This window comes from Python bivittatus, unplaced genomic scaffold (assembly GCF_059951505.1).
Source record: "Python bivittatus isolate LINGU-HERP-01145 unplaced genomic scaffold, Pbiv_v1 ctg000480_np1212, whole genome shotgun sequence".
Lineage (NCBI taxonomy): Eukaryota > Metazoa > Chordata > Lepidosauria > Squamata > Pythonidae > Python > Python bivittatus.
Genome location: NW_028277075.1, coordinates 32,731,627 through 32,747,748, shown reverse-complemented (window position 1 = coordinate 32,747,748; position 16,122 = coordinate 32,731,627). Strand labels below are relative to the sequence as shown.

The 16,122-nt window shown below is 38.8% G+C and overlaps 1 protein-coding gene across 6 annotated transcripts in view; it reads left to right on the top strand.

Annotated features, from left to right (window-relative positions):
• Positions 1-16,122, top strand: part of CSTPP1 (centriolar satellite-associated tubulin polyglutamylase complex regulator 1) — a 167,191-nt gene that overhangs the window by 33,606 nt on the left and 117,463 nt on the right. For 2 of the 6 annotated variants that reach the window (XM_088145693.1, XM_088145694.1), the window contains exons 3-4: positions 5,376-5,483; positions 8,995-9,129. The exons of 2 other annotated variants lie outside the window; for them this stretch is intronic. In XM_088145693.1, the coding sequence (XP_088001819.1) occupies positions 9,125-9,129 (5 nt within the window). In that variant the 5' untranslated portion in view covers positions 5,376-5,483; positions 8,995-9,124. The remainder of the gene's footprint in view (positions 1-5,375; positions 5,484-8,994; positions 9,130-16,122) is intronic. 2 more of the 6 variants (XM_088145695.1, XM_088145696.1) reach the window with 2 other exon arrangements.

The window sequence follows — 16,122 nt, the reverse complement described above, 5'->3', positions numbered from 1 at the left end:
TCCTACTTATGAGAGAGTAGAATCGTCCAGTTCATCTGCACCCACTGAGGAGCCACAAGAAGTTTAATACTTACGTAATTATAATAGTGTCTTAATTGCTTGGAATATCCTGCCCTTTCTAATGAGAAGCAGAAGAACCTCCCATGGGATTTATTAAATAAAATACTTCATCTGTGGCAATCCTGGTTTTATGTCATATGCAAAACAACACATGACACGCTAAGCATTGCTTAGTATCCTAGGTGTACCAGACAACATCATAACACATTTTACTAGTCCTTGTTATTATTGGTTAGTGCACCAGCCTCCTTTGCCAGCACTACCTCATATGTTGTTTTGTGCACAATAAAAAGAAGTCCATGGTGGCCCAATTAGAGTGGGAAGCACCATAAACAGTGCTGAGATAAAGAGAATCTCTCTCTTTCTCCCTCTCTGTGAAAACAAAGCAGAAGTGGTAGAAATCCTGCTGCAGGCACACCTTCATTTTATGGCTACTTTGCAACATTTCCCTCAGTCTAGTGATGATTTTAGCACAATCCTACCTATAATTCAGGTTCAGGGCACACACTGAGCAAAGCTATAATTCATTCATTGCCTCCAAGTTTCAGGAATTCAGAAGTCTTCTACAACTTGTGGAAGTTAATTCAGTTAACACAAACTAAATTACTTAAAATTCCTCAAGCCTCCTTGTATCTTGCCTTTCCATTTCAGATTGAAATTCTGATAGCTACCATTAACAATATAAAAGTAGTGATCAATGTAATAATCTGTAAAACAAGGACAGATAAAAATAATTCCAAGATGAAAGAGACTGGATACAGTAATTTCAAACACTTGTCAGGCCAAAGCCTTGGCCGAACAAAAATTGACAATTTCAAAGGATTGTAGACATATCTTCCACTGGAATAGTGCTCTGCACCCTAGACCCTAGAGTAGAAGTGTCAGACATGTCTCCTATGGGCCTCATGTGCCCCACAACACTCCCGAGTGCGACCCAAACCAGATTAAAATATTTAAGAAAATAAAATAAAAATACAACAAAGCATAGCTCTTATTGCATTTTAAAATTAAATAATAATACATTTAGTCACCAATCATCAAAGCTCTGGGTTTGCGACTCGCAAGGGGTCCTGCACAAGCTCACAGGAACACCACATGACAGAAGTTTCCTCTCAGCCTGAGCTGCAGCAACGCCAAGCAACCTTGCTGCTGCAGTTAAGCCGAGGCACTGAGCTTGTGCTCTTCCCTGGATAGCAGGAAGCCAGCCAGCCTTCACTAGTAGCCGACCTGCTTTGGACCTCAGAGCCTCCAGTGCATGAAGGAGCGCCTCTCTCCAAAACAGGCTGAATTCATTTCTCTACTTCCTTCAGAAAAGTTTGAATTTCCCTCCTCCCTCCAAAACAGGTTGCATTAATTTCTCTTCTCCCCCCAAAAGAGATTTAATTAATATCTGTTGAGTTTCAGGCTGCACAAGGTCCGTGATCATCGTTAACTTTATAAAAAAAACCCTCAGTTTTTAAATGAATAATAATTGAAGTTTAAATAAGTTCAGAATATATCCAGAGAAGAAGGAAGAAAATGGGGAAAACATGAAAGAGAGGAGACAATCTAAATGCTCTTTGTATAATGTTTCTTTTTTATTTCATTACATTATCGAATTTGAAAAAAAAGAAAAAAAATGTAAATGCTTACAAAATATTGATTGCAGTTATCAGTGACTAGTCAGTTTATATTATAATCTGTAAACTTGTATGTGTTGAGCCAGTTTGGTGTAATGGTTAAGACATTAAGGTGTCAGACTAAAAACCATGAGATGGTGAGTTCTAATCCTGTCTTGGGCATGAAGTCAGTTGGGGTAGTCACTTTTCTCACCCCTAAGAGAAAAGAAACTTCTCTTTTCTGCCAAGTCACTTCTGAAAAATGCTGCCAAGAAAAGTGCAGGGGCAGTTGTCAGGAGTCCAAAATGACTTGAAGCCACAACTTTCAAGTGTATAGGTGACATACTATTATACATTGTAGTTTCTATACTTTAACTAAGAAATACATAAATATTTTAACCTGTCACTATTACATGTATTTGCAACTTACTCATATTCTTATACTGCTATGCACACATTTGTACTAGGTTTGGGAAAAGCCACACAAAGAGGGAACATTGCAGGAAGGTGATAAGTAGGATTAGGAGGTAAGGAGGTGATGAGATAATTTTGTGGTAGGCCGGGAAGAAGCTCAGAGTGCGGAAATAAATACAAATATATATATTTGTGTGTGTGCATATAGATATATGCTGTATACACACAAATATATACAGGTAGTCCTTGGTTAATGATCTCTTGTTCAGCCACTGTTTGAAGTTATGATGGCACTGAACAAGTGGTGGTTACAGCTGGTCCTTGAAGTTCTGGCTGTCCCAGCACCCCTGGAAGGTCATGTGATTGCAATCTGGGTGCTTGGCAACCAGCTCACATTTATGAAGATTGCAGCGTCCTGTGGTCATGTGATCGCGATTTGCGACCTTCCCTGCCAGCTTCCCACAAGCAAAGTCAATAGGGAAGCCAGCAGGGAAGGTTGCAAGTTGCTCAGGTAAGTCTCATCCACTCGTGCACCCTCCCTGAGCCTCACTGCACTTGCACCACCCTATCCAGCCACTCGTGAACCCTCCACCATCCGGCAGCAGCCACCCCAAGCCCCGCCGCACATGTGCTGAGCCTCCCCTGCTACTCACACACACTTGCACCCCCTCAGCAGCAGCCCCCCCAAACCCTGTATTACGCCTCCCCCACTACTCGCATACCCTCTCCCACCTGGCAGCAGCCACTTTACTCTTCTGCCAGCCTGCTTGTGAGCCACCTGGGACTTGCAGCTTCCTGCCAGCTTTCCTAGTGACTTGGTTGTGGAAGCTGGCAGGAAGTTGTAAGGAGGTGCTTGCTTAACAACCCATGATCCTTGCTAATGATGGCAAGGGCGACTGCAGGGATTGCTGTTGCTAAGCGATGTGGTCACATGACATCATGCTTTATGACCGCATCACTTAGCAATGGAAATTCCAGTCCCCATTGCCATTGTAACTCGAGGACTACCTGTAAAAAAATACACATAAATATTGAAACCAAATAAATTCATAATAATAATGTCTCTTTTTTATGTATCAGTTATATTTAATTCCTACCTTATTTTAATGTGTTGATATATTAATAAAAAAAGAAATATACAAATGTGTGGTTTTCTAAGTCAATATGTGGTGCACAGGGATCTTATGTATAGTTTAGTGGCCCCCATTTCTATTTGAGTTTGTCACTCCTGCCCTAGAGGAGATCTGTTTATGTCTCCCAAATCAACAGAATATTTTAAAAGTGCGTATGTAATATTCATAATAGATTTAAGCTTTATATTCCTAAGCTTTTTGAAGATTGCACTTAAAGTTGTTGTAAAATGTACAAATAAAAACTAGGAGCTTTACCTATGACTGTCAGGAGTTACCATGTACAAAGGCTTTTCTTTTGCAGCACTACACATTTTATACATTCCTTGTGTGGAACAGCCTCCCGTGGAAATCCGGCTAGCTCCCTCTCTGCTGATCTTTCAAAAGCCTTTAAAAACCAACTTGTTTTGACGAACCTTCTCCTGATTTGATTTAATATTGCTATCTGTTATTTTCTTTGTATTCTTGCCACACTGTTGTATTTCTATTTTTGTATGGGGCTTGTTTTATATTGTACCTTTTTTATGTGGGCCATCAAGGGCATGTTGATTGTGGCTGTATAGAAATATGTTTAATGATAAATAAATAATCTAGTTTTATCTTGTGTAATGCATAGATGTCTATATATATTATCTAGATGCTTAATTGTTTGCTTATATACTAGATAAAATTTGAATAAATCTTCAGGGTTATGCTACTTATCAATTGCTTTTGGGGGCTCCATTCTTTGATATCATCATAGAATTCATCAGATTATAGTGAATTTTTTATTTTTCTCTTTAAGCTCTAAACATTTTCCGAAATGTAGCAAACACATGCCATGATAAATGAAAAAGAACCCAAGGTCACAGTACAGCATTGAGTGAAAATGTATAAGTTGTGTTTTAGAAACAGTCATTATTTTCTAATACTGGTCAATTTTCTGTGCAAAATTAAGTGGTAGTAAACTGAAAACTCATTTCAGCATCATACTTTTCCTTGTGGAGAAATAAATAAATGTGATAACTGTCACAATGGAATGCAGAATACACATGGGTTTTACATAAAGAATTCATAATTAGGAGTATTTCTGTTTTCTCTTCCATATACCTATTTCCCCCACATGGATTTTGCATTGCAGCGTAACATAGTTAATGAGTCTTTGTCTGTAGAAGAAAAATGTTGCAGCAGAATCTACCCTTGGGGAGATCTATCCAGCTGTATTGCATTACAAAATAGTGGCGGTGGATCGTAACAGATTGCAACCTATCATATAGCTAATGTTTCACCTGTAAAATGATACAATACTACATTTCTCTTTGGATCACTTACTGGAAAGAAAACCAAGACATTTTACTGTGTCTCTGTTAATAGTTTTTCCCTAATCCTTGACAGAAATCCAGACAAGGAATTGCTCTCACAATCCAAGTCTATGAGTTAATGTTATCTTCATTCTCTCCTAGGGTGTGGGGCAGGGGTGGAGGGAGAGAGGAAATTGAGGCATGAAGCTGTACAGGCTCAGCTTACCTTTGGAGTGAATAATAGTGGGGTTTTTTTCCTTTACTTTTCCTGTAGTCAGTGAAGCTTTGGCTACAGTGACATTTTTTGAAAACTAGAGCAAGTTGATACTCTTGGGAATGTAATATGATTTAATTTGGGCTCTGATCATAAGATTATCTTCCACAGTTTTCTTACAGTTAAGTTTCAGTCCTGATAGTAATGTGGAGGCTGGATGTCTGTGTTAGTTATACAGCACTGCAACGATAAGGTGTATATGGAACATCATGCAACTCTTAAACGTGAATTCTTAACTTTGCTGTGAACTACTTTTTCCTTTCCTTGTGCTACCTCCAAACATTTCTCCATGGCTACTTAGCCCTTTATATGATAGGCCTGCAGTCTTCCAGCATACTGGATTTCCCAACTCATAACTCTAAAATGCTTTATTTCAGAGTAGAAAGGGTGCACTATATGTGGCCTATTATATCCATATCAGTTTGCTTATCCTTTTCAAACAGCCATTGTTTTTTAATAGGGCTTTGCCTGGCAGGGGTAGTTCTTAAATCCTGCCATGTAAGAATGGCCAGCTTGAGTTACAGCTGGCTGTACTATGCTGTTCTGATCAAAGGATTCCTGCTTTTTAAAACTCTTTCTTTTTCCCTTTGTTTCTTTTTCTCTTTGTTTTTATATATAGGGGTCCATAATTCAACACAGCAAAATCGTGCAACCTTTGATTTGAGAGATCAAGGTATTAAGTAACTGACCTAGTTTCCTGTTGTTTCTTTGACCTATTAGAAAGACGGTAAGAAAAAAAACTAAAAGAGGCTTGTGAGCAATAGTCTACACCAGCCTCCTTCTGTCTAGTGCCCTCCAGTTATCTTAGATTAGAATTCCCAAAATTCCTAACTAGCATGGCCAGTGGAAAAAGATTATAATGTTTTTGTTTGAATTTTGAAAAATGGTTTGTCTCTGCTGAAACTTTAAATAGTATTTGTCAAACTAGAAGATATGGGACATCAGCAGTGAGGCCCATGTTGATTACAGTTGATAAATACCATGTCTTCATGGTGATAAATTCATACGACTTAGAGTAGGAGGACACAGCCTGTGGCACTCCAGATATTGCTGATGTTGCTATAATTCCCAGCAACCCTAGGACACATGGCCAAAGTTGAGGGATTGTGCAAAGCTAATAATCCAATCCCAGTACTGTCAACAAAAAGGAGGAATGAGATCAAGTATCCTTGCCACAGAGGTCCACAAATGTGAATGGTATCCACTTTGGTAAGCATGTCTTTTAACCTGTTGACTGCATCCAATGTTATGATGTATTTCAGAAATAGTGACACTTAAGTATCTCCAAAGCATTTTTTGCTCTATTCTTAAGCTTCCCAAGGCAGTTGAAGTTGCTGTGTCCAGTTACCTCTGGAAGCTAATTAAACACTGGGGATTAAATTCCACTCCTCTCCCAAAATGTGGGGAGGCAGACTTGGCAGCAACAGTGGATATTGTGGTTCCTAAAGCTTCCAAATATGAGTGAATACCTATCCTGACAGCATTGAGGCTGTGTTCCAGGCTTGAAAGCTAAATAGTAAAGGCATGTTAGGAAGGTCTAAGATAAAACTGTAGGAGCTTGGCAGTGAGCCTAGGGGCTTCATGCTGTGTATATAAGTGAATAAAAAGAAGACCATATAGAAGCAGCAATTGTTGTTTACATGAGGGCTGTTTTTTTTTTTTAGGCTGCAGCAAACCTTTCAATTACAGCCAGCAAGATGTGTGTGGATAGTTTGATGACTAGAAACAGTGCATGGGAATGTATATGCTTGCATATGTTTTGCTTTTTTTCCCTCCTCTGATATTGAGTGGCATGAAACAGTCCTGTAATTAAGTAGTTTTATGTCTTTGTCCCTATATTTTCATTGAACATGTTAGGGATGACCTACTGTAGAGAATAAGGAAGATGACCTTGACAGAAATATGCAGGAACTGTTACCTAGGCAAAAAGAACTGAAACATTTTAAAATCCAGGGCATCAAGATAATGTTTAGAAGTGGCTTGGGCAGACGCCTCCCTAATTCACTGGAGTATAAGTAGGGAGAGGAGATACAGCAGAATCAGACTTGCAGGATTCTGTTATTATAGCCAATCTCAGTAAAATAAGTTTTAGCCTTCCTGTTGATTTCCTGGTCTGGTCTAACTAGTAGGACTGACACCTACCAAATAGTGCTTTCCCTGAAGCACAGTTAGTATTAAGATCACTATGCATACAATGTTAACCATAATTAGTTTCAGAATTGAAAGAAAAACAGGAATATGCTTGCATAGAAAAAGAGGCAAGGGCACAATACAAGCTTATAGTGTACTACAAGCTTGCAGTGTACTCCAAGTTGCCTAACCCATCTGTAAACTGCCTAGAGTCCATGAGGATTGAGATGCTAGATAAATTGCATAAATAAATAAAAAATAAAATAAATAAATGTAACTTTAAAAATAACTAAATAATACTGTACAGTACCACATCAACCTTTGTATTCCGTGTGTGTTTATATAACATATAGGTCATGGTCCTATATACCTAAAGTAAATTACTTGTCTAAAGTAAACAACACTGAGTTCATAGTGACTTACATATAGGTAATTTGATAGCATTTCAACTTTAGTCAGAAAAGGAAATGTTTTTAACTTTGGAAGCTTAGCTTTTTTATTGTTAAAATCTGGCCATGGAAATAATAGTGTTACAAAACACTTACCGCAACTTCATAACTATTGCTGTTAAAATACATGACTTGAAAAGAACCAGAAGCCACTTCATTGCTGCAATTCCTGATTATTATTATTATTTTTATTAAATATGTAGTTCAGTAGTGAAATGGTTGGGGGAGAATAACAAAAAGTTATTACTGATTTTCTTCCAAGTTCATTAACTGAAGAAAAAATGATCTTATTAACCAAATGATTATTTATTTAAAATTCTGGTTTGGTCTCTTGGTTAAAATTAATGTTTAAATGTAGATGTGCTTTTTTACCATCTTCTTGTCAAGTAGACAGTTAAACCCCCCCCCCCAAAGCTAATGGATATTATTTCTGAGTTTGTATTTACTAAAATGGCATTATTTCCAAACTTTTGAAATAATACAGCTTTTTATTACTGCCTTTAAGTAAAACTTTGTCTTTTTGTTTAGTTTCAAAATAGTTTGTCTCCTTTGACTAGGTTCATAAAAATGCTTTCATCCATTCAATATATTTCTTTCCTTTTAAGAAAGGAGGTGTATTTCAATATGCTGGTTATCCATGTCAGGAAATAAGTAGCATGGTATATGAAGGGACTTTCAATGTAATGAAAAGCCATTCAAATCAAGGAACTACAGTTCATGCACCTTTAATAAGGTGAGACATCCTGCAGTGCTCTCCATTGAGAGCCAGAGGTGGTACCTAATCACAGAATAAGTCTGTTTGAAAACATTCTGCCCTTCCCTGGAACAGAAGGTTCTCTTACTCGCACATGTGTTTTCAGTATCTCTTTTTCAGTAGGCGTAGTGATCCAATGTTGTGGTTGGTTTCTATTTAGAAATTAGCATAACATCCCAGGATTTTTTTCTATGTTTGAAAAAGCCCAAAGGTTTTCTAAGGGGTGTTTAAAAGGTTTTTGAATTTTGGCACACATGTCTAAATATAATTATACCGGAGACAATGCTCAATTGAGTCTGTGTTCAGAGCAGTAGCACCTGAGCTCTAGTAGTCTTAGCATATCCTTATTGGAAGAGTTTGGCTTTGTAATTGCTGAATCCTACTCCATCTTCTCTTTTTCATTCATGTGCACATGCCTGTCCCACTAGCATAGAGTGAGTATGCTGCAAGGCACGTCTTTTCCATTCCTGGCACACTAAGAGGATTCCTGTCTGGTTTGGCTTCTGTGGAGCATGTAAAGGCAAGGTCTCTAAGTACAAACAGTTTTTGCTGATGCCCGCAGTCCTCTAAACCCCCTTTACAATTTCTGAAGTTACCCTGGATTCGGTCTCCTACCCCCCTCCTTAACAGAGCTTCCCACTGCTGTAATGTGAAAGGTGACTATTACTATTAAAGGGACCACCCATCAGCCCAACAAAATCTCTGAGTGCTTGAAGTATGTTAGGGTACTAATGAGGACTTTAGTTTAGTTAGTGCAAGTAGACAAGTCAGGAATTGCGTCCATGGTAACTCCAGTTAATGTATTAATTTGCCTGTCCCTCCTGAGTGGTTTGAAGAGAGCCAGTCTTTTGCTTCATCAGGAATATTTGATAGGTAAGTAATGGTTGTCATTCTTTATTTTTAAGGGGACACACCTGTAGACAATTATGCATAATACCCATGAAGAAAAATGGAAAATAGCTGAATGCACATGACACACTGAACCATACAGTGACCCATCTCATTTTTGCCTAGTGTATTGTGCAAATCTATTCCATGTGGTAAGTTTGTGATTCGGCATGTTGTGTGAAGACAGAACATTTCATTAATTGAACAAAGCATGGTTTGGTTCATGTTTTCATTTAAAGATAACTCACTATTTTTGATGGATAGTTAATAGGCTTTAGGAATGTTTTAGATGTAAAAAAAACCTATATTAGTAACCACTTGTTTCTGTAGAAAATAATACCTTCTTTACACAAAATGCTTTCTACCTGAACACTTTCAAGTATTTTAAGGGTTTTTTGGGGGCAGTGCCTTTGAGTCAGCATTGACTCCTGGTGACTGCCTGGACAAGTCCCTGCAGTTTTCTTGGCAAGGTTTTTCAGAAGTGGTTTGCCATTGCCTCCTTTCCAGGGCTGAGAAAGAGTGACTGGCCCAAGGTCACTCAGCTGGTTTCTTGTCTAAGGTGGAACTAAAAGCAAAAGCATGAACTTTAATCATAAATAACTGGGGGGAGGGAAGTTGGCCAGATGTTTGTACAATATTAGTGTTTATTATTACTATTTCTTTCCTGTAAATACACTGAAGATATTTAGAACATCTGTGTCCTGTACCTTTTTATCAGAATATATACTTGTAACAGACTTACATAAACTACAGCTTCTTGTTCAGTAAACCAATTACTATCCACTGTTTTTAAGTTCAAGCCTTTATTTATCTCTGTGAACTAGTATTTCATGCAATTCTGTCACTGAGCTTAAAGAACATACTGTAATTTGGTTTTCGAAAAATATGCAAAGAGAATTTGCATATGGACAGCATTCATTCAAGGGAGCCTGTAGCTACATCTGAAATCGTACAATACAAGAAAACTTTTTACCATTTTATCTACCCAAATTAAAAGCATGTACTGTTTTGTGGGAAGACTGCCCGGAGAAGGGTTGATATAGAGGTAAACTGCAAAGAAAGGGCTCAGTTTCCCACAACTCTGTCTTAAAAACAATCCTTCCTGCTTTATGTGTGATAGGAACCAAGTAGGGAGATGTTTAAATGAACAAGTCTGCCCTGGTTAATTGAAAATGGAAATGAAAACTTCTGATCTCTTTCTTGCAACCACACCAAAGGAGAAGGGAATGGGAAGGACTCACACCCAATACTCATTCGCATCACAGTGAATCATAATTTAGTGTTACTTTCATACTAATGTAATATGTACTATAAAAGGCCAACATACTTTTAAGATTCTTTCCCCTAACTTAATACATTCCTACCCAATAAAGATTTAAAAATTAAGAGGGGAGGGGAATCTATAGAATACAAAGGACAAAGAATTTAGAAAGCCAACACTATAGGGAAAAGCTGGAAAAGTTAGAATGTTTAACCAAAAGGGGGGAAAAAATCACAGGAAATAAAATGAGTTGTTTTTCAATACATGCCATTAACCTCCTTTCTAGAAGTGGGATTGCTATAAAATTAGACAGTAGAATAAAGGGATATACAGGTGGCAAAAAATAGAAGTTGAAAATTAGAATTGTACTGAATTATTAACTAAAATTAGTCTAGAACACTGGCATGGATGGATAAATGATCCATACTAACATAGTAGCCTCTCATTTTTTTTTAATGAAGGGGATATAAAATATGTCATCTTTGAAATAAGGTTTCTTCTATTGTATAACAAATGCATTTATTATTTTATAGAGTCATACTTACATAGCACATGAAAAAAAATGAAGGATTTCATTTCTTTGACTACTTTATAATTTCTTCTTCCAGTTGTTGTTTAGTCGTTAAGTCGTGTCCGACTCTTCGTGACCCCATGAACCATATTGCGCCAGGCCTTCCTGTCCTTCACTGCCTCCCTGAGTTTGCTCAGTTTCATGCTCATTGCTTCAGTGATGCTATCTAACCATCTCATCCTCTGCCGTCCTCTTCTCCTTTTGCCTTCAATCTTTCCCAGCATCAGGGTCTTCTCCAAAGAGATCTCTCTTCGCATTAGGTGACCAAAGTATCTGAGCTTGAGCTTCATTATCAATCCTTCCAATGAGTAATCAGGGTTGATTTCCTTTAAGACTGACTGGTTTGACCTCCTAGCAGTCCAGGGGACTCTCAAGAGTCTTCTCCAGCACCACAGTTCAAAGGCATCAATTCTTCGGCGCTCAGCCTTCTTTATGGTCCAGCTCTCACAGCCATACATTACTACTGGAAAAACCATAGCTTTGACTATGCGGATCTTTGTCGGCAAGGTGACGTCTCTGCTTTTTAATATGCTATCTAGGCTTCCCATAGCTTTCCTCCCAAGGAGCAAGCGTCTTTTAATTTCATGGCTGCAGTCTCCGTCTGCGGTGATCTTGGAGCCCAAATAAATGAAGTCTGTTACTGCTTCCATTTCTACCCCTTCTATTTGCCAGGAATTGATGGGTCCAGATGCCATGATCTTAGTTTTTTTAATGTTGAGTTTCAAGCCAGCTTTCGCACTCTCCTCTTTCACCCTCATCAAGAGGCTCTTTAGTTCTTCTTCAATTTCTGCCATTAGGGTGGTATCGTCTGCATATCTGAGGTTGTTGATGATTCTCCCTGCAATCTTAATTCCGGCTTGTGATTCTTCCAGCCTGGCATTTCTCATGATGTACTCTGCATATAAGTTAAATAAGCAGGGTGACAGTATACAGCCTTGTCGTACACCTTTCCCTATTTTGAACCAATCGGTTGTTCCATGACCGGTTCTAACTGTTGCTTCTTGGCCCACATACAGATTTCTCAGGAGACAGGTAAGGTGGTCTGGTACTCGCATCTCTTTAAGAATTTGCCACAGTTTGTTGTGATCCACACAATCGAAGGCTTTTGCATAGTCAATGAAGCAGAAGTAGATGTTTTTCTGGAACTCTCGTGCTTTCTCCATGATCCAGCGAATGTTGGTGATTTGTTCTCTAGTTCCTCTGCCTCTTCGAAACCCAGCTTGTACATCTGGTAGTTCTCGGTTCACGTACTGCTGAAGCCTAGCTTGTAGGATTTTGAGCATAACCTTGCTAGCATGTGAAATGAGTGCAATTGTGTGATAGTTTGAGCATTCTTTGGCATTGCCCTTCTTTGGAATTGGAACGTAAACTGACCTTTTCCAATCCCATGGCCACTGTTGCGTTTTCCAAACTTGCTGGCATATTGAGTGCAGCACTTTAACACCATCATCTTTTAGTATTTTAAATAACTCAGCTGGAATACTGTCATCTCCACTAGCTTTGTTGTTAGCAATGCTTCCTAAGGCCCACTTGACTTCACTCTCTAGGATGTCTGGCTCAAGATCAGTGATCACACCAGCGTGGACATCAGGGACATTAAGATCTTTCTTGTATAGTTCTTCTGTGTATTCTTGCCACCTCTTCTTAATCTCTTCTGCTTCTGTTAGGTCCCTGCCTTTTTGTCCTTTATCATGCCCATCTTTGCACTAAACGTTCCTTTGATATCTCCAATTTTCTTGAAGAGATCTCTAGTCTTCCCCATTCTATTGTTTTCCTCAATTTCTTTGCATTGTTCATTTAAGAAGGCCTTCTTATCTCTCCTTGCTATTCTCTGGAAATCTGCATTCAGTTGCTTATATCTTTCCCTTTCACCCTTGCTTTTCACATTCCTTCTTTCCACAGCTATTTGTAAAGCCTCATCAGACAGCTATTTTGCTTTCTTGCATTTCTTTTTCCTTGGGATGGTTTTAGTTGCTGCCTCCTGTACAATGTTACAGACCTCCGTCCATAGTTCTTCAGGCACTCTGTCTACCAAATCTAATCCTCTAAATCTATTCATCACCTTCACTGTGTACTCACAAGGAATATGATCTAAGTCATACCTGAGTGGTCTAGTAGTTTTCCCTACATTCTTCAATTTAAGCCTAAATTTTGCAGTAAGAAGCTCATGATCTGAGCCACAGTCAGCTCCTGGTCTTGCTTTTGCTGTCTGTATAGAGCTGCTCCATCTTTGGCTGCAAAGTATGTAATCAATCTGGTTTCGGTATTGACCATCTGGTGATGTCCATGTATAGAGTAGTCTCTTGTGTTGTTGGAAAACAGTGTTTGCTATGACTAGCTTGTTCTCTTGACAGAATTCTATTAGTCTTTGCCCTGCTTCATTTTGTGCTCCAAGGCCAAACTTGCCTGTTATTCCGATTACTCCTTGACTTCCTACTTTAGCATTCCAATCCCCTATGATGAAAAGGACATCTTTTTTTGGTGCTAGTTCTAGAAGGTGTTGTAGGTCTTCATAGAACCGGTCAACTTCAGCTTCTTCGGCATCAGTGGTTGGGGCATAGACTTGGATTACTGTGATGTTGAATGGTTTGCCTTGGATATGCACTGAGATCATTCTGTCGTTTTTGAGGTTGTAGCCCATTACTGCCTTTCCCACTCTCTTACTGACTATGAGTGCTACTCCATTTCTTCTAAGGGTTCTTGCCCACAGTAGTAGATATAATGGTCACCCGAATTAAATTCACCCATTCCCATCCATTTCAGTTCGCTGATTCCCAAGATGTTGATGTTCAATCTTGTCATCTCATGTTTGACCACATCCAGCTTGCCTTGGTTCATAGATCTTACATTCCAGGTACCTATACAATATTGTTCTTTACAGCATCGGACCTTCTTTTCGCTTCCAGATACATCCACAGCTGGACGTCCTTTCGGCTTTGGCCCAGCCGCTTCACTCTTTCTGGAGCTACTTGGAATTGCCCTCTGCTCTTCCCCAGTAGCATATTGGATACCTTCCGACCTGAGGGGCTCATCTTCCAGCGTCATATCTTTTAGCCTTTTAACATTGTCCATGGGGTTTTCTTGGCAAGGATAAGTGGGTTGCCATTTCCTTCTCCAGTGGACCACATTTTGTCAGAACTCTCTGTCATGACCTGTCCATCTTGGGTGGCCCTGCACGGTATAGCTCATGGCTTCACTGAGTTACGCAAGCCCCTTCGCCACGACAAGGCAGTGATCCATGAAGGGGCTTCTTCCAGTATTTTTAGCTAAAACCTAATATTTCAGTCAGGATTGATTGGAGTGGCCTTGATTGCTTATTTAGATTATTTGCTGATTTATTCTGCAAATCATGTCCTTCACAGTTAATCAAGTTTGAACAGCCCTTTAACTCTTTTGTGACTACAGCCTCTATGCTAAACTAGAGAAATGTGCCTTTGAATTGCTATTATTGAGCTATTTGTGCTGCCAGATTCCTCAACAGGAATCTGATGGATTCAGCTAATATAGACTCCTTTCGGTGTTGGGAGCCTACCTACATTATCAAGGACATATTTTAGGTTTCTCGATTTTTACTGCAGATTTATTCCTAACTTAGTTCACTGACTGCACCGTTGACTTCTTTTACTAAGAAGGGGCTTTGCCTTAGGTGGAATTCTGAATCACAACAAGCCTTTCTTCAGCTGAAACCGGCATTCACTTCTTAGTCTATTCTCATTATCCTGTTTGCATCTGCCCTTTTATGCCATATGGTCTCTCTGATTTGGACTGATGTGGAACAGTGTTTCCACAGTGTGGTGCAGAGTTTGGGATAGCTTTCTTGCACATTCTTTTCTCAGCAGCTCCACTAGCCAGAAGCTATGATGTTTTTAACAAGAGCTTTTGGCCATTAGATAAGCCTTTCAGAATTGGTACCATTTTTAAATAATCAGTAGAAGTTTGAAATAACTGTAAGGATTTGGAACTCTTACAAGCATTTCACAAACCTTCATGGTATATGTCTGCACAGCACACTTCTCATGCTTGCAGAACAAGCAGACTAATGCTTTATTGTGTAAGCCAGGATGCTTATTACCTTACAGCCCTCCTCAAACTTATATTCTGAGCATGGAAAATGTTGGCCACCTGGCCCAAATTGTGAGACTCCTTTTTGAACTGATTGAATTTATGCTCAGCAATAATAGTACCCTTATGTACAAGCTGATGGAGGATCTTCAGGGGGCTCTGCCTTCTTCCACTTTCCCTGGAAACAAGGAATACCATGCTACAGTTTCCTTACAGGAAAAAGTGCTGAAGCTCTGTCACAGTAGCCAGCCAATTGGGCATTCTGGAGTATTCAAAACTGCCTATCTTCTCTGTGAGTTTTGATGGCTTCACATTAGAGAAGGCCTGGATGCCTTTCTGGAAGTAGTTGATCTTTTTGGTTGATGGCTCATTTCATTCCCTGATATGGGCTATCCTCTCTGGCTCTGCCCCTGCCTCTGAGACGACTAATCTGTTCATTCAACAAGTTTTCTGAAACCACAGCTTGCCCAGTCACTTAAGTTCTTACCAAGGCATGGAAATCATGGCCCATTTTTGGACCATTTCTATTTCAGATTCTAGAAATGAAGCTTCATGAAAATATACTTTTTTTTCAACTCTTCATTGTATGTATTCTGGATCAGATTAGGATATCCCGATCCCTAACTGATTGGTTGGTAATTGTACTATAGCTTCTATTGTACCTCCTCCAGAGACATCGTTTTTTTAGAATTGGTACAAGATAGTACTACAGTCTTTCACTATTAAAGGATTCACAGTTTGATAACAGATTTACAGTTTGATACCAACAACAATATTGTCTTTTTTTCTCAAATAAATAGTCAAAAAGTTTGAAGATTGGGACACTTTAAAGCTTTTATGTAGGGCAGACTGTTATATATGCTTCATGGCAATACATTTTCAAAACATTTCTCAAGCTTGATTTAATTGCATATTTAACTTTACACAAAATATTATATGCTGTTCATACTATGAAAACCGGGAAGGTCCGTGGTTCAGATGGGTTTCCAATAGAATGGTATCAAAAATATAGAAGAAGCCGGATTCATATATTGTTGGAAATATGTAATGAATCTTTTATAAAAGTACTCCTTCCATTATTATTGTTATGAGACCTATGTAACAGTCACATTAAAGCCAAGTAAGGACCCTAAAATTGGTCAAATTGTTCGATATCTTTGTTAAATGTAGATACAAAAATTTTGACTGCAAGTCCAGCACATGGCTTGCAGAATGTGTTTCTTTGCTGGTGTTGAAAAATAATAAAGATGG